At 36.6% G+C, this 19,183-nt stretch overlaps 1 protein-coding gene and 1 pseudogene across 1 annotated transcript; one reads left to right on the top strand and one right to left on the bottom strand.

Annotated features, from left to right (window-relative positions):
* Positions 1–680: 680 nt before the first annotated feature.
* LOC105171330 (Major facilitator superfamily protein) lies at positions 681–6,060 on the bottom strand. The gene is made up of 9 exons (XM_011092403.3): positions 5,851–6,060; positions 4,641–4,870; positions 3,887–3,951; positions 3,637–3,799; positions 2,265–2,413; positions 1,926–2,180; positions 1,665–1,833; positions 1,478–1,570; positions 681–1,397 (listed from the first exon to the last, which is right to left on the bottom strand). Exons 1-9 carry the CDS (start codon positions 5,927–5,929, stop codon positions 1,098–1,100), a joined length of 1,503 nt encoding a protein of 500 aa, XP_011090705.1. The 5' UTR covers positions 5,930–6,060; the 3' UTR covers positions 681–1,097.
* Positions 6,061–7,709: 1,649 nt separating this feature from the next.
* LOC110012690 (uncharacterized) lies at positions 7,710–17,276 on the top strand (annotated as a pseudogene).
* Positions 17,277–19,183: the final 1,907 nt, after the last annotated feature.

The raw sequence follows: 19,183 nt of genomic DNA, 5'->3' as shown, positions 1-19,183 counted from the left end.
GCTATAGCATGAAAGAAGCATTGAATACATGGGAACTTGTGCAGAAAAAAACATCATGTGGATGCCTATGATTGAGCCATCAGTCTTTAAAATAATGCAAGAGTGTTGGTTTTGGGGATAGATTTGTAGGGCACCAAGTTGGAACATATCAACCAACTCTTTTCATCTTTACGGGCTGCAGTGCCAAACCCCAAAAGCTGGTCTGGTTGTTAATGTCCTAATTTTGTTGTTGAAAATTGGATCAGATGTGACTACACACAAACACACCCATGTGATTCCCAATCAGTTTCCCACATGAAAGGTTCCCAACAAGCACCCACACTGTCCCTATCCCCTATTTCACATTCTGGGCTCAACTTGTTTTCACAATCTGATTTCTGTTTCTGGCTGCCCGAAAATGACAGAATCCTGGACATCACTTATGCCTCAGATTCTAGCGCACTAACATAAGAAGAGGCGACGTTTCTTGCAAGCGAATGAAGCTCGTGTAGTAAAAAACATTGGAACATTAGGCAGTATGGATCATTTGCATTTGCATGTTATTAACACGTTAGGCCTACCAAGGAAATATTACGTATATGGACTGATCATTTATTGTGTGATGCATGAGTGGTTTTCTCAGACAATTACTAGTACAAAATTGTACAATACAGGGAACTCAGAGTACTCAGACAAGCAACTGAATCCAAAGGGTACCTGAATTTGAAGAGAAATTTTTACATAGAATACAACTGGAGAAATGTGCTGTTTCCTGACATGGTTTATGATAATCAGGAGACTGCCCAACAATCAGGACTAACTGATTAAACATCGCAATTCTAAATCACCATTTTCTCATATATACAACTATTTCTCTATCAGTGATTATTCCTAAAGCTAGCTAACCATGCGTTCAAAATCCACCCAACTCTGGACGCTACAAGAAATAACGCTAATAGCAACGATATATATTCATTGCAAAATAGTGGCATTCATTGCTAATGTAGATTGTCAACGAGTTTAGTAAGAATTTTACTTGCTAGTTAGCTCGATGCTGATTTTAGCATTAATTTTTTTCGTAGCTATTCAGTCATTTTCTTATAGTAGAAATTCCAGGTTCAGTTGGATTTCATTTCAATGTCGCTGCTCTCTTTAGAGTCTGCATCAGCTATATCTTCAGGAAGGAGGCCCAGCAGTGGTAAAGGTAGCAATGAGCTGAGATTGCAAAGTATTATGAGAGGGGTTAAATTGTCAAATCTGTCCTTTGTCACACCAAAGAGCTGAGTTAGTCCAGCTCCCATCAAACCCCCGAGGACACTCCCACCATTTGATACGGACATCAGGGTTGCAAAAAGAGTCGCCTCCATGCCCTCCGGGCATATTTTTGCTGCTAATACAAGAACAGGCATGAATGACACCTGAAACAGAAATTTGTCATTCATCTTTCAGGAAAGACATACACAAGCTATAATTGTTATTATGATGGGCAAAGAAATACCTGTCCAAGAACTGTTAGTATCATTGAGTCACCGATCGCAAACCACTCATCGCTTATACCAAACTGCCGGTTCAATCCAGTGACTAGCAAAACCTAAAAGATAGCATAGAAAATCAAATGAAAAATACATACTGGAAGATGCAAATCATCCAAAATGGCCTTGAATTAAGGGGGAATGAAATCTTACTTGAGTCATCCCAAGAGCTGAACCAGTAACGGTAGTCACCAGAAATATCTTCCTCAAACGAACACTTTTCAAGAAACCATTATAAATTCCAACACCAACCAGTGATGCAACAGAAGTGACTAGCTTCACACGTCCCAGAAACTCTGGGGTAAACCCAAGTTTATTTGTACTGGAAACAAAGAAATCTCAATAGACATCACCAAGAAGACAAAAGGAAATTATAATACATATCAAGGACTCGAACATCAGGAAGCAACGTACGTGAAATAAAACATGGCAGAATCAGAGTGCGGTGTTGATTGCCATAGGAAAATAAATAAGGTAGGAAGAAATACATTCGGCTGCTTTACAGCATCCCACAATTGAGCCATGCTACTCTCTGAGCTTGCTAGAAAGTCAGTACTGTCCAACAAAATGTTCTGTCCCCTTGCAGGGCCGAGCACTGACTGCTCTTTTACTAGAACTGCTACTGCAGATGTTATTAAGGGAAGCAAAGCTGTTAGTCCAAAGACAAACCTGCAAGTAGTTTTTGGAAATTCATGCATAAGTCGGTATTGACCAGAAATGCTAGAAATGAAAAAGATAGAATATCTGCCGAACCTGACACCATAGGCACCCACCAAGGATCCACTGAAGTAGGAACTGACAATACCCCCAAAAGCAGAGGAACCCCAGCATAAGGACTGAAGAGATCCTGACATGCTTTGTGATTCGCCGCGAGCCCTCTCTACAACCATAGAGTCCACAACCTGTACAGTGTTTTATCAATAGACTAGCAGGTGGAGAAATTAAATAACTGAGAGACGAACTACAAATCCACGCAGCAAAATGACTTTAAAACTCTATTGAGGTCATAAGTGGGTATAGAGATCTGAAAATATATTGCATATGCAGATGAACTATCATGGGCGTAAAGTATCAAATGATTTCAATAAGCCCCACAAATGATTCGGGCAGCCAATGCATGCACTCCATAACTTTTGCCAGATCAGCCTTGAAAGTTAGGTTAATTCAATTTGTTGGCAAACATTATGGTCCATTTGGCTGTAGAAAATTCCACTTTGGAAGGGCAAAGTGGCCAGTTAATTGAATTTGAATTTCATAACAAACTCAAGCACAATGAAATGAACCACTTGCAGATAGCAGTATTCTTTCGCACCCTGATCGTGACAGCAACAAGTTGTTCGACATATATAGGTCAACTCCTTCTCCTTCCAAGATACCTAAAACCCAGGGTCATTGAAAAGTGATGCAAGGAAGACTTAGGCCACATGAAATAACACTTTGTGAACAACTTCCCAAAATGACAGGCCCAAGTTGCTTCCACAGGAAGCCACGAACCTCCTCACTTGAAGGAAATAGTCACCCTCTTCCAATTTGGGTTGTAAGACAACACCTTTGTATGCAGTCAAATTATTCACTGAAAACACTATGCACACAAGTTTGATTTACATCTGTTCTAGCCCTGTAAGTACTTATACCTGGCTTATTCTGAACACTACTTAATTCAGCAGAAATACGTTTTAGTTTGTATGAAATAAAGCATTGTCGTTGCTAGCATAAATCTGGAAAGTGATTGGAACTAAAATGAGATATAAGAAATACAGGGGCAAATCAAACTAGAAACCTTGAGAGATAAATTGTTGCAATTCCCACAACAAAAATCTAAGAATGATGACAGAAAACTAGGTCCACTAGATAGAGATATCTTCAGGTTCTAGAAAGCGAGAAAATGAGCTTAATGTCATTGAACCAAAAAAGTAGCTATAAAAGGACAGGCTATTTACAACTTTCACTATCATTGCAAAGTGCAAATATGACACAAGAAGTCTATATTCAGCTCAAAACAACATATTGACTTATAGAGACATGCATTTATCACCAACAGCTTTGGAACACGAGAAAGCATGTGCACAAGTACGATAATTCTACATTACACATATCTTGAGAGACCAAAGTACTAAGTACTTACTACATCTGAAAATGCTACAGAAAGAGAACCAAGAAGTATGCAGAATGCAACACCATATTTGCTGTCAACAAAGGTAGCCATCAAACTCCATGAGAAAGCTCCTAGAAGTCCTGACAGTACCAAATATGACCTTCTTCTATAGCCAAAAAGTGGGAAGGAATCACTGTAACAAAACATTGATAGTTACATTAGGAAAATTTTATCCTAAAAACAAGGATAAAATAGATAATCAGGGTGAGTTGATATACACCTGATGAACCCGTACAGAGGTTTGACAAGCCAAGGTAATGATGAGAAACCAGATATGACAGCTGTCTAGTCAACCATGAAAAATTGTAAGTGATTAATTTTAATGTTTTCCACAAAAGATGCAAACCTGAGTTCCTTGTTGAAAGCATAGAGAGAAGGTCCAATAATGACTAGTGAATTAACTAAAGCGATATACTGACTAGTGAATGTAATAAGGTAATCATATACTGAGTATAGTGAATTAACTAAAGTAATCATATACTTGAATCATCAGTCTGTAATACTGTCAAAAAGAAGAAGCTACTTGATGTATTAGATATTGAATAAACTTGGCCAAGATGGCATCTAAGATATAATGTAATTGGGCTATAAAGGGTATCGTTAGTTACTCAAAACACTGATAACTGTAAAATCTTCCAAACAATATAGTTAGTAATGGAATTGCAGCATATTTCTCAACTCTTGGATACTAATTCCACGTGCAGATGAAATGCGTAGAACCGATATTTGGCTGAAAAATTAGCCAACATTTTTCATTCCAGAGTCATCGTCTCATGATACAAGGCCATACACACAAATTTATCCAACTTATGAAAAAATGCGAGCTTATTGAAGCTAACATTAATCAATATCTCTCTCTCTTTCTTATTTAGATAAGAGACACATCCTGATATAACTTCTTGGAAAAATAACTGATTACTTTTTACAGGTAGTACATTCACATCCCATTGACCTAATTCATTACTTATTATTACCTCTGCAGGGTCCAGATGAAGATCATCTTTCAAGTAGAAACTGACTGCAAGTCTAGAAAGGCCCAGAACACCCTGAACAAAGTATACCATAGCAACAGCAATGCTATCTGGAGTTAATTCCACTCCAAAGCATCTCATGGAGTTGATAGAATATCTTTTCTTGCGCAAGGTAGTTTTATTGGAGAAGGCAGTATCTTCATCCACAGTGGTTGTCGGCCCATCCCCTTTCCCTGCAGCATGATGGACAATAGAAATGTGTAACAAAGAGAAGGGATTGGAAGGAGAAGAAGAGAGATTTTTGCAAAGAGTGATACATATACTCTGCAAGCCAAACCCTGATCAAAAAGCTGTCATACATTGTGCAAAATCATGGTTTCTAGAGAATGCAAGCAAAAAAATGAAATCTGAATACATTAGCTTTTGAAGAATTTCAACATCGGATCTCTTTCAACACTTAGAATCACCAGCAATAACATGAAAAGAGAAAAGTAAGAAGTGTTATTTCTAAGAGTAAAGCGTCTTAGAAGTTTTGGGGTTTCATATCATATTATTGCAATTTCCAAGGACAGCCTAAGAAATTAAAAAGGTCATCTCCATGCTTAAGTGCATTCGTTTTTATCAGTTTCTAGTGTGTAAGTGAAGAATATGAATCTTTTAACACAAATATAGCAGAAATGCCAACTTATTATCAGCAAAAGAAGTATGGAAGAAAAGAATGCAGTAGCCACTTGATTTTCTCCCTCCGCACAGTACATACACTCTTATGTTTGAATGAGTCCACATGTCTTCTCAGAACCTATTTCTGGTTCTTATGACTTTATCCCAACTATCAACAGAGCAAATTTATCACCTACATTAGTATTGGCAAGAACTTACCATGCTAAATGGACTTGAATTAAATTAAGGCAATACATACCAAATTAAGGAGAGGTAAAACAAGGAAAAAGTTAACAGTTATATATTAGCAATTCTGAAAATAATTACTTACATTGTAAACAAAGCCTAGCCAAGACCTAAAATCCATCACACACTTGGAAAACCCCAATTAAATTCCACAAAAACCAACCAAACTAAAAAAACCCACATTATGTATATAAAATGCATATGGTCCCTCACCTATCATCAAAATTTTTTAACTTTTTTAACCTCATTGACACCCGAAACTCACCAAAAACGAAAAAAGCCGATACTATGTGTAAAAATGACTCACGGTATCTGGAATCTATCAAAGGTTCGGAATCTGAATCGCGCCGGAGAGAGGGGGGATGAATTGAGACGGAGACGGACATGTCGGAATCCGTGGCGGTTTACGTCTGGAGCCTCGGGGGACGGTGGTTTCCGAGGAACTGGCTGAGATAAGCAGAGAAATGGCAGAATAGGAATTTGGGAGGGTAATTTCGGGAATGGAGTTTGGCTAAAATGTCGCTGCCATTAATAACAAAAGAGTGCATATTACTTTTCTTATAACTTTTTTTGAGTTCGTATTAGGAAAGTTTTATTATTATTATTATTATTATTATTTAAAAATACAAAGTTATTATTGCTTACTTGAATATTTATTTTCTTTCATTACAAAAAAATTAATTTTTGGCAACATTATAAATGACTACGACTTAAAAAATACGGTAAATCAATACTATTAACCACAATAAAATTTTTAGCACAATTAGTCAATAATTTGGTCAAAATTTTTAGGTATGGCCAAAATATATATTAGCCATGATTGCAGAAACAACAGCTAATGGCCGTTGCGGAATCGTGGTTATTGTATTCGGCACAATTTTTTTTTTCTAACATGATAATTAAATGTAGGAAAAAAAATATATTTTTTTCTAATTCATTAAAATATTTGCTCGACTTCTAATCATTAATTATATTATATTATTTTTAACATTTTGATTTTCAATAAATTATGTAGTAGGGAAAGAAAACAAAGGGGGGTAAGGGATATAAAATTTTGAGGTATATGTTGAATAGGAGGGCAAAACTAAAGTTTGATACCTTCATGGCTTCATCCTTTGAATAACCTGCAAATTTGATTAAGAAAATTGAGTTTGGTATTAACTAATACAGCTTTGACCAAATTTTCATTTAGTGCGATTAACCAAATTAACATTTTGACTATCTTTGTTTAAATGTAATATTGAATAATTTAAACCAATTGAATTATACATTCCTTTTTAAATTTACGTAATTATTATATATATTGGTACCAACGTAGAATTCATGTTATGCACTATTTTATATATATTAAATTAAATTAAATCTTTTATAATATATTGCAGTACAAGTTATTACTACTATGTAGATTATATTCCCCTTTAGAAAAAGGAATTATTAATTCTTAAATTCAAAAACTCATTCCTTCAAAATAAAACTTGGTCTTTTTTATTATAAATTCTTTTATGTATTAATACTTAATTAAAAAATATTTTTTTTAACACATTTATTTATATATACCCAAATTTGTTGAACTTTGAGGTTTTTCTTTATTTAATTTCTGGAACTTAAAACTATCATGACGAATTGTTTCTATATTTAATTGAAAGTTTAGTTTAGGTGTTAGAATAATTCTTCCTCAAGGATTTAAACAAGAGATATATTTATTATTATATTATGAAATCTTTATCTCTGCTCCAACTACTTTCATCGATTAAGGGATATCTGTAAGTGTTGCATGGATTAATTAAGGGAGTAATGAAATTATTGCAACATTAAGAAATCTTAAGTGTAGCCAATAAAAATAGCAAAATAATTTCTGACTAAAATTGGTTAAGAATTTTCGAAAATTTTGAATTATTTAGTCTGTAATTAAAAATATGATCTTATTTTATTTATACAGTCTAAAAAATCTTAGTTTTATTATAATATTTAACGTTTTATAAATTTTAAAAGTATCTTATAAGATGTATAAAAATTTATAATATCCTTCAAATAAATTTAGCGAGACGGTTGCTTCTTAGTAAGTTTTATTGAACAAAATAAAGATAAAAGATAAAGTGCGACCAATAATACCACATCAAGAACAAGTCATCAATTGCTAATATTAATTATTTTTCATGAGAAAACATGATATTACTGGAGAACCAATCACAACAAAGCCAAACAAGGTCTTATTATATTCTCCCAGCAACTAATTATATGCTTTAGTAGTTGTGATGATGGGGAGGAGGAGCGCGGCGGCGATGGGTGGGAGGAGGAGCGCGGCGATGACGGGTGGGAGGAGGAGCGCGGCGGTGACGAGTGGGAGGACGAGCGTGATGGCGGGGAGGAAGAGCGAAGTGGTGATGGTGGGGAGGAGGAGCATGGTGGTGATGGTGGGGAGGAGGAGCATGGTGGTGATGGTGGGGAGGAGGAGCATGGTGGTGGTGGTGGGGAGGAGGAGCGCGGTGGTGGTGGTGGGGAGGAGGAGCGCGGGGGTGATGGCGCTTCAATGAATCATCAACAGCCAACTTGTCCGTGTCTTCTTCTAGGATTCGGTCATTTTCACTTGTCGAATCTTCCTCAATACTAAGAGTTAAAGATGGGGATAGTGTAAGAACCAAGAGTCCAAGAAACAAGAAAATGGAGCACACACGAGACATCTTGGTTCTAATTATGAGTTTTGTTGGTGCAGAAATATGAACAGGGCCTATGCCAATTTATAGTGGAAGGGAAGCATGCATGCTGACTACTTTAGGTTTATGGGTCAATGATGTATGTAATTTTTATAATATGACTATAATATCAATTCATTTTTCTTACGAGTCAGGTATTCATGGAAAGCGCCTATTATGTTTTATGATTTTTTATACATGCAATTTTAATTTCAGTCCACAGTCTAATTAATGAATTAAGATTTTAAAATATCTTAATATTTGATAGACACAACAATAAAGTGATAAATAAAACTTATATGTTGAATTTTTAATTCTACCATATTTAATATAGATAGAGCGAAGATATATATTATGAATATATTTATTCAATTAATATCAATGTCTACAATATGAATTTAATTTTATGTAATTGTTATTATAATATTTTGCAAATTCATTGGATTGTCTATGTTTTTTATGCGTTTGAATAAAAAAATTATGTGTTGTGCACAGATATTTGTCTATTTTAATAATAATTTACTCTGTTAAATTAATATTTTTGTTCTACTTAGATTCAAGGATTATTTTTAATTTTTTTATGCAATAAGAAAGAAAACAAAAGGGGAAAAGGGATCTAAGATTTTGTGATAATAACATGTTGAGTAGGAGGCTAAAAATTTGATACCTTCATCCTTTCAATAATCGGCAATGTAATTATGATAATTCATTTTCATATTAATTAATACTTTGACCATGCATGCACACTCACAAGTAAGAATTTTTGGATTGTATTTTTTATTTCTTTTAAAATACTAGTTAATATATGGATTATGTTATTCATTTCTTTTAAAATAAAGAATCATAAAATAAGATATTCTTGATTATCAAAGGAATATGGTATTTTTGCTCTTGTACGAATTGACTTTTATAATTACTCGTATAATTTTAAAATTTTGTCAATTTTCATTCTTTTCTGGTCTAATTTGACCGAAAAATTATATGTGACTTACATATGATACAATTAAATAACGATTTTAGCTCTATAATTTAGAGAGCATAGCAATTTCAATTCTAAAAATGTATAGGTTAATATCATTGATGGCTAAAGTTGAGAAAGATAAGCTGGCTTTAAATACTAATACTAAAATAATATGCAGATAATTAAAGTTTAAAAAAACAGGATTTTCTTTATTGATTTCCTGTTCTTGGTTTTCTTGACGCGATTCTGTTCCCGTTTGTGCGACTTCTGTATTAAGAGCCCATATCGGACCAAACAAAGCCGTAGAGGATAGGGCATTTCAGATATGAGCGTTGTCCTCCCCCTTCAAAATTCAAATTCACAAATGACCGTTACTTAATCTTTTCACTCCCCTTTTTTCTTGATTACATTTACACCCTATCATCATCATCTTATATCAATCCTCAGCAAACATTTCTCCTAAAACAAAAAACATTCTCTCTGTGCTCTTAAAGGTGAATACGTTTGAATTCTTGAAGAAGTTCTGCAAGAAATATGCATTATGTTTGGTTTTGTTTTTAACTTGTTTTTGGGTATTTTGTGGAGATAGAGAGAGAAAAACAAAGATAAATAAAAATAAGTTAGAGATAGTGTGTATGTTTGGATTTGTTTTTGGAGATAATATAAAATAAGTATGTTATGTTTGATGTTGGGTAGTGGGGAGACAAAAAATACTGTTCATTGTCAAATCATGTCTCTTTTATATATATTTATATATATATATGTATAAAAATATATATAATTTATTTAGTTGTGAGTGGATTAAAATAAATATTATTTCCTAATTATATATGTATGGAAATGAAAAAAAATAATTTATGTAAATACACTTTTAAAAATAATTAAATGCACTCTAATAATGGATTAACAATATTTTTTGTTAGTTGTTCTATTCGAGGTGATAAATTTAAATACATTATTCAAATAATGTAATATATGAATTAACCGTGTAGAATAATTATATTATTTTATATTTTTTAAAATTTTTAATTATTCCAATGATGTAGAAAATATTACGTATAAAATATTAAGTGATTAAAATAAAGTATATTTGTATTTAAAAATCAAATACTTAGAAACAAGACAAAATACTTAAAAACAAGACAAAAACATGGCAAAACAAGCAATGACAAACATTGCTTCTGTTTTGGGCCATCTCTGAGATGGCCCAAAAACGAACCCAAACATAAGGCAGCGTTGAGGCCTCTTGACAAAGCATTGCCAGTCACTCCTGAAAGACCCAAGAAGCAAGCAAAAATCGTAATCCCAGCTCACAACGAGAAGCAACAATTGCCTGAACTTCTTGTGAATGACGAGAACAAGACCCGGATGTTAAGATTCAGGTTTTCTTTGGGTTTCTTGAATTCTTTGTTCTTCATTTGTGAATCTTTGATAAAAAATCACTTTTTCGATATTTCTTTTCCTTGGCTTTTCTGTATTTAGTTGGATGTTGGAATTTTTTGCAGGGTCTTGTTGGCGGGTTAGAGTCTAAAGACTGGTTGAAGGTTTGTGAATCACTCAATGATATTAGGTGTTTTGCGCTCTATCACTCCGGTCTCTTGCTGCCAATTTTGTGAGTTTTGTCATTCCCCTCTCTCTTTCTCTCTCTCTCTCTGTGTGTGTGTGTGTGTGTGTCTGTGTGTATGTATGTATGTATCTATCTATCTATCTATAGAGTTAATTTGTATTGGCTTCAAGATTCATTTGGAGGGATGTCTGGTGAGTGTAGGGACAAACTGGTTTCAGTGATTGTGAAGGCAATCAAGGCCTCTATCACTCCGGTCTCTTGCTGCCAATTCTGTAAGTTTTGTCATTCCTCTCTCTCTCTCTCTCTCTCTCTCTCTCTCTCTCTCTCTCTCTCTGTATGTATGTATCTATCTGTCGCACTTTTAAACCAAAATGCAACTTCTAAGGAGAGGCGTACGATTAAAAAGGGAAATGAAAGCCGTGGGATTCAGCAGACTGAGGAAATTGGGGGTGATTTAGAAGACCCGAGTAAAGACGACGTCGTCTCAGGCGAATTAGGGCGCAATCGAGGAACGGTCGGAATTGGGGATTCGCAGCTGGTCACTCCTTAATGGGATCACGCGTGCGACATGTGGACGGCTGAGGTTTAAGCACAGTACTGAAGTTGCCCTGTTCTTTGAGGATTTCTGCAGGTTTTCTCAGCTCCAATAAGAGCTCATTTCAAGGACAAACAGCCCCTTTTTTCTGATGAGATTTTGTTGTTGTTATCAGCTTTTGTTTCTGTCATTTTTGTCTGTATTCATCAGACTTTTGTAACAAGGGAGCTGAAGTTTGTAGAGGGCAGGATTATGAATGAAACTTTAAGTCTATTCTCTTCTTTTCTCTCTGTGTTCACTTTCTTCCGATTCCCATCCCCCATTTCTGTGCTTGAGCTTTCTTAGAAGTTTATTAGTTATCACAATTCATAACAATTTGGCCTCAGAGCCTGCGCTCCTTGGAACATTAAAAGCAAAAAGAAAAAGGAAAACTAACATGGTTGATGGAACGAGGTTAAAAGAATTACAAGAAGCCCAAAAGAAAGCCGAGGTTGTAGTCTTGGATGAAAAAGCCAGGAGGCAGGCAAGTGAAGAAGAACTGCACAATAGAATGGATCAAATGGAGCACAACATCACACAACATGAAAATCTCCAAGCTTCAATGTTAAACATGGAGCACAACATGTTGACAATGCAACAGCAAATGCAGAGCATGGTGGAACAGTTGCAGCTATACAACAGGAACAAATCTGTTCTTGGAGAAGGGTTGACAGCTTCTGTAGAGAAAGGGTCCTCTTTAAGGATAGCCATGAACACGGGCCATAAACCGGAGGGTACCACCCCTTTCAGACAGGAAGGGGCCATCACTTTCAGGCAGGAAACACAATCCCCTAGACAAACAGGTTCCTATAGCACCTTGAACAAACTGGAATTCCCCTATTTTGATGGTGAAAATGCAAGGAGTTGGGTTAGAAGATGTACACGGTATTTTCAGATGATCCCTATACCTGAAGATCAGAAGGTTTGCATGGCTTCCATCTACTTACAAGGGAAGGCTGAATTATGGTACCAAGGATATACAAAAAAAAGGGAAATTCCATCTTGGGATGAGCTGGTTAAGAGCATTCTTGAGAGATTTGAGGACCTTGACTACGAGAGGGTCATGACAGCTTTCAACAAACTCCAACAAGAGACCACTGTTAATGCATACTTGGAGATGTTTGAGGAGCTCAAGGATCAGATGCTGGTATTCAATGAAAACATGGAGGAGGAGTTCCTTATGATGAAGTTTATCAGCGGGCTCAAGGATGAGATCAAATCACTTGTAACCCCTTGTGAACCCACATCACTAGGCCGAGCTATTGTTCTAGCAAGGAGACAAGAACATGCCATGAATGCTATCTTGAAGAGAACCCAACCCATAAACAGAAATCCTCACCCAAAGCCACCTTACAAACCACCACTCAAAAACCCCCCTCTCAGATCAAATTTTCAGCCTAAGAGACTCCTTTCTGAAGCTGAGGTAAAAGCAAAAAAGGAAAAAAATCTATGTTACAGATGTGATGAGCCCTTTGTGCCAGGCCACAGATGCAGATATAGACAGTTTTATATGCTGTTGGAAGACAAGGAAGCTAGAGAAATTGAAGGGATTGACCCAAAACCAACTGAATATGAAGAACATGAGGTGAAGGAAGGGGATCTAACTGTTTCATTGCATGCTATGAAGGGACATGTTCATTGTAGAACTCTGAGGATGATTGGTAAGGTGGGAGATAAGGAGATTCTTATCCTTATAGATAGTGGAAGTACCCATTGCTTCTTGGATGAGAAGGTAGCCAGAACTCTTAACTGTGAGATAAAAAGCTCTACACCTAGGATGATTAGAGTGGCAGATGGCAGCAAGTTGGCTAGCAATCTCATATGCAATCAGTTCACTTGGGATATGCAAGGGCATAAGTTTACACATCTAGTGAGGTTAATCAAGTTAGGGGGATATGATTTGGTGATAGGGTGTGACTGGCTCAGTCTTTACAACCCTGTGGAATTGGACTTCAACCAAGCCAAGGTCACCCTTAGCCTGCCTAAGGAAAAACTGATCTTATGTGCCTTGCCTAAGACAACCAGGGACATGACAATTAACTCTATGGTTCAATTGATGAGAAAAAGGAACCTGGACTTGCAAGGTGAACTGTTCCTTGCTCACAAGACCACACAGGCAAAAACTGAGGACAGTCAAGTGTTGGGATTACTGCAGCTGTACCAAGATGTGTTTCAGGAGCCAAAGTCTTTACCCCCTGAAAGAAGCATTCAACATTCTATAGAATTATTACCTGATGCAATACCCAAGAACCAGCACCCCTACAGATACGCTTTATGGTCAGAAAATAGAAATTGAGAGGCTTGTGAAGGAAATGCTGGGAAATGGGATTATAAGGCCAAGCCAAAGCTCCTTTGCCTCACCAGTGCTCTTGGTGAAGAAGAAGGATGGTGGGTGGAGATTATGTGTAGATTATAGGTACCTCAATAAACTTACTGTGAAACATAACTTTCCCATACTTGTAATTGATGAATTACTTGATGAGTTGTATGGTGCTAAATTCTTTTCCAAAATCGATCTGAGATCTGGTTACTTTCAAATAAGAATGAAGGAAGATGATATTCCTAAGACCAGTTTTATCACCCACAGTGGTCACTACGAGTTCTTGGTAATGCCATTTGGTTTGTGTAATGCACCATCTACATTTCAAGCACTTATGAATGCAGTGTTTGAACCCTATCTAAGGAAGTTTGTTCTAGTATTTTTTGATGACATCCTCATCTATAGCAAGGATTGGGGAATGCACCTAGTGCACCTCAGAAAAGTAATGGACCTCATGAGGAAACACCAGCTGTATGCTAAGCAAAGCAAATGCTACTTTGCCCAGAATAGAGTAGAGTACTTAGGACATATAATTTCTGGAGAGGGTGTTGCAACAGATCCAACAAAAATTGATAGCATGGTGAATTGGCATGTTCCCTCTAATGTTAAAGCACTCAGAGGTTTCCTAGGCCTCACAGGGTATTACAGGAGGTTCATAAAGAATTATGGTTCTATCAGCAAACCACTTACATCCTTGCTAAGGAAGAATGCCTTTGAATGGAACCTACAAGCTGAGGATGCTTTTAAACAACTCAAAGAGGTAATGACCACTGCTCTAGTACTATCAATGCCTGACTTCTCTAAACTATTTATTGTGGAAACAGATGCTAGTGGAAAAGGTATTGGAGCTGTGTTGATGCAAGAAGGGAGGCCCATAGCCTATTTGAGTAAGGCTCTAGCTACAAGGAATTTGGGGTTGTCTACATATGAAAAGGAGTTTTTGGCCCTACTCTTGGCAGTGACTAAGTGGAGGCATTATCTCTTGGGGAACCATTTCATCATTAGAACAGACCAAAGGAGCCTCAAGCACATATTAGATCAAAGAGTTGATTCTATGTTGCAGCAGAAGTGGGTCACTAAGCTTCTAGGCCTTAGTTATGAAGTGCAATACAAGAAGGGGAATGAGAATAGGGCTGCAGATGCCTTATCCAGGGTGGAGCATGAAGAAAATGACCTCCAATCTCATGCCATATCCACACAAATTCCTATGTGGATGCAGGAGGTGCAAGCAAGCTATGAAGGGAACACTCTGTTCCAAACTGTGGCACAAGCAAAGATCATAGATTCACAATCATTTCCTGATTACACTTATGAGGCTGGGGTGTTGAGAAGAAAAGGGAAAATATGCATTAGCAGCCACGGGGAAATTAGAGAAAAGATCCTAAAGGTGCTTCATGATTCAGCTCTTGGGGGCCATTCTGGGATTGTTGGAACCTATCAAAGGGGGAAGTTGCTGTTTTATTGGCCTACAATGAAAGCTGACATTCAAAACTGGGTAAAAGAATGTGAGGTGTGCCAGAGATCAAAACATGAAAACTGCCCTTATCCAGGATTGTTGCAACCATTGCCTATTCCAGACCAAGCTTGGTTATGTATATCAATGGATTTTGTGGAGGGACTTCCCAATTCTGAAAGCAAGGACTCAATTATGGTGATTGTGGACAGACTAACCAAGTATTCTCACTTTATTGCTATTAAGCATCCTTACACAGCTGCTTCAATTGCAAAAATCTTCTTTGATAATATCTACAAACTTCATGGTTTGCCTGTGAGTATTGTGTCTGACAGGGATAAGGTGTTTACCAGCAAATTTTGAAAGGAATTATTCACATTCTCAGGGGTATCACTGGACATGTCTACAGCTTATCACCCCCAAAGTGATGGGCAAACAGAAAGGGTGAATCAGTGTCTTGAAAACTACTTGAGGTGCATGTGTCAACAAAAGCCAAAGAAGTGAGCTCAATGGTTAACATTGGCTGAGTTTTGGTTCAATACTAATTTCCACACCGGGCTGAAGGCTACACCATTTCAGGCATTGTATGGTTACCCCCCTCAACAACTCAGTATTGGCCCTTACTTGCAAAGTCATCACAATGAGGTTGAAGAACTCATGCAAAAAAGGGTGAAGGTATTACAGCTACTGAAGGAGAATTTGCAGCAAGCTCAACACCGTATGAAAACATACGCTGACAAGAAAAGGTCTGAGAGGGAATTTCAAGTGGGAGATGAAGTCTTCCTGAAACTGCAGCCCCACAAACAGACGTCTGTTGCACTCAAGAAGAGGTTGAAGCTTTCAGCTAAGTATTATGGACCTTACAAGGTTATTGAAAGGGTAGGTAAGGTCACATACAGGCTGGAATTACCACAGGGGTCAAAGATTCACCCTATGTTTCATGTATCACTACTCAAGAAGAAGATTGGTTCTAAGTACTTCCCCTCGGATAAGTTGCCTGACTTTGAAGATGAAACCTTCAAAATTTATCCTGCTAATATTCTAGCTCGAAGACTGATACCAAGGAACAATGTAGGCGTTCCCCAAGTACTGATTCAGTGGTCTCATTCATCTCCAGAACAGGCCACTTGGGAGGACTATCACTCTGTTGCTGCGAAATTCCCAGATTTTGATCCTTGGGGACAAGGCTCAAAAAAAGCGGGAAGGAGTGTCGCACTTTTAAACCAAAATGCGACTTCTAAGGAGAGGCGTACGATTAAAAAGGGAAATGAAAGCCGTGGGATTCAGCAGACTGAGGAAATTGGGGGTGATTTAGAAGACCCGAGTAAAGACGACGTCGTCTCAGGCGAATTAGGGCGCAATCGAGGAACGATCGAAATTGGGGATTCGCAGCTGGTCACTCTCACTTAATGGGATCACGCGTGCGACATGTGGACGGCTGAGGTTTAAGCACAGTACTGAAGTTGCCCTGTTCTTTGAGGATTTCTGCAGGTTTTCTCAGCTCCAATAAGAGCTCATTTCAAGGACAAACAACCCCTTTTTTCTGATGAGATTTTGTTGTTGTTATCAACTTTTGTTTCTGTCATTTTTGTCTGTATTCATCAGACTTTTGTAACAAGGGAGCTGAAGTTTGTAGAGGGCAGGATTATGAATGAAACTTTAAGTCTATTCTCTTCTTTTCTCTCTGTGTTCACTTTCTTCCGATTCCCATCCCCCCATTTCTGTGCTTGAGCTTTCTTAGAAGTTTATTAGTTATCACAGTTCATAACACTATCTATCTATAGAGTTAACTTGTATTGGCTTCAAGATTCATTTGTGGAGGGATGTTTGGTGAGTGTAGGGACAAACTGGTTTCAGTGATGGTGAAGGCAATCAAGAATCCAAGAAGTGCACTGTGCAAGACCTCTATCATGGCTGCTTCTGATATTTTTTAGGCCTTTGGTGGAAGTTTACTCGACTCCACTTCCGACGCTTTCAACCACTTGGTAAAAGATCAACTCCCAAATTTGCCCCGTTCTCTATGTACGAGTTCTTTTTCTCTTATTTTCTTGTGTTTTGCAGGTGTTGCAACTAATACTGAAAGCTTCCCAAGATGAGAAATTTGTATGTGAAGAAGAAAGCACTGAGAGGGCATTTTTTTATTAATATATTTATTTAAATAGTATATAAAAATATGACGATTCGGGATATGAGTTTGCATTAGATCCTTAGAAAAAGTCACACGGGCGTAGATTGACACCTGCAACATCACTAGATGGCAAAGACGATATGACACGATTGGACAAAGGCCACCCATTTTCAATAGAAGAGAAACAGAACGAGGTTATTAGGAATGGTACTACAATATAATACGAAATTTCGTGTCATCATCTACTGATAGACGTGTGGAAAGCGTTTACCAACTTGGAGACGCACCTATGTTGCAAGTGGTACGTTATTTTTTTTACAATCTTCAGGCAGACGAAGTGAATGCCCTTGAAGCTATTATGTCAATTTAGACCACTAAATATTGAAGGATATAGTCAATTGGTGGATAGATTCGAACACAGGTTACAAATTATCAAAGAAGTCATAACCCATCAGCCACAACAAATTATTTCTCCATCCGATGATGCTCTCACAACATCCCACAGGCAAAGAAGAAGTTCTAGCCGAATGTCTACTGGTTCAGTTGAATGTCATAATGTTGGGATAGATATAGTTGATCCTTCTACAGTACATACACTTCAGTATTATTATGTGTCCAACTGCCTCAAGATTAATACATGCCTCAACCGCTTCAAGATTGGTTTCAATCGGCTCCATATATGTCAATCCAAACACAAGATTATTCTTCACAAGTACATCTTGACTTTAGTCTTGAGTATTAATCAATTATATGCATCAAGATACAATATTTCACCAATTTCATTTCCATCATTTAATGCATATCGTGATAATATGGAATCTAGTTCTAAAGTTCTGCAACAACATTAAGTCGGTTCAATGGTAATGATAATATAATTGTACAAAAAAAAATAAGAAGGCATCAATATTAACGCCATAGACGCAATTGTAAGTCGAGCACACAAACCTTAGAGTGAGAGCAACTGACTGTGTTTCCAGAATGGTAAGTGAAGACAAAAACTTCACACTCAAGACTAAAGTATGGAAGAATTTGGTTTGGTTGCATTGATCAAAATGGTGTCAAATTTGGTAAATGACAAGCTTCCCGAGGCAGCAAGAGGTATTGAGCGCAATTAGAGAGAATGAAGAAGAGAAGCAGGAGGTCTGGCCCAATCTTCATGCACAAGCTATGGTTAAACTCGTTTCCTCTTAATTTAGTACTAGTAGTCTAAGGAAATTAGATTGAAGTATCTTTGACGGTGCACATGCACCACAGAATTTTTTGAAACTTTCAATTAATAACTACACCCCCTAAATTAATTTAGTATATGGAATAGCCAATAGCCTCATAACTCACTCGAACCCCATCCTCCAAATCTTCAAAATATATCCAAGAAAATACTATCTTTGCTTCACACATTCTCTTTTTAGATTACTTAAATTAAATTAAATTTATCAAAAGTTTCAAACAACTCACTATTAATTTTACAATTTATTAGTAAAATAGTAAGTAGTAAATACAATTTATTCCTCACACAAAAATAAAAGTTATTTCAAACACACCTTGATTTTCTTTCCCAAAATTCATTTACATATCATATAATTAACTTTAGTATTTAGTAGTCCAAATACTGAATTTGGAGTTATTCATTGGTAATAGTATTGACAGGTATCATTTTCTACCCAACCCTTTTCTTATTTAAAAATAGACATGAGATATATAGTCATTTATGGGAATACTTACAAATTAATCTTTAATGCAGCCATCACATTCATGAAAGAAACTTATACAACTTTTTCATTGAAAAAAAAGGGTAAATTGCAAAGACACCCCCTAATATTTGATCTAACTATACAAATACCCTCATCTTTTATAAAATATAAGTACACCTTTTGAGATCGTAATTATAAATTACATCGACACTTCATTATATGAAAAAACTTATTAAAACAACCCTAAGGCACA

This window comes from Sesamum indicum, linkage group LG10 (assembly GCF_026168435.1).
Source record: "Sesamum indicum cultivar Baizhima isolate 11 linkage group LG10, ASM2616843v1, whole genome shotgun sequence".
NCBI classification, from domain to species: Eukaryota; Viridiplantae; Streptophyta; class Magnoliopsida; order Lamiales; family Pedaliaceae; genus Sesamum; species Sesamum indicum.
This window is presented reverse-complemented; position numbering and strand designations above follow the sequence as displayed.

Bases quoted from the DNA above. Each gene is read 5' to 3' on its own strand.
- LOC105171330 (XM_011092403.3), bottom strand. From the start codon at position 5,929: ATGTCCGTCTCCGTCTCAATTCATCCCCCCTCTCTCCGGCGCGATTCA. The intron at 4,871-5,850 runs GTGAGTCATTTT...ATCATGCTGCAG, and splicing joins TTTGATAGATTCCAGATACC to GGAAAGGGGATGGGCCGACA. The intron at 2,414-3,636 runs GTAAGTACTTAG...AACACTGTACAG, and splicing joins CTGTAGCATTTTCAGATGTA to GTTGTGGACTCTATGGTTGT.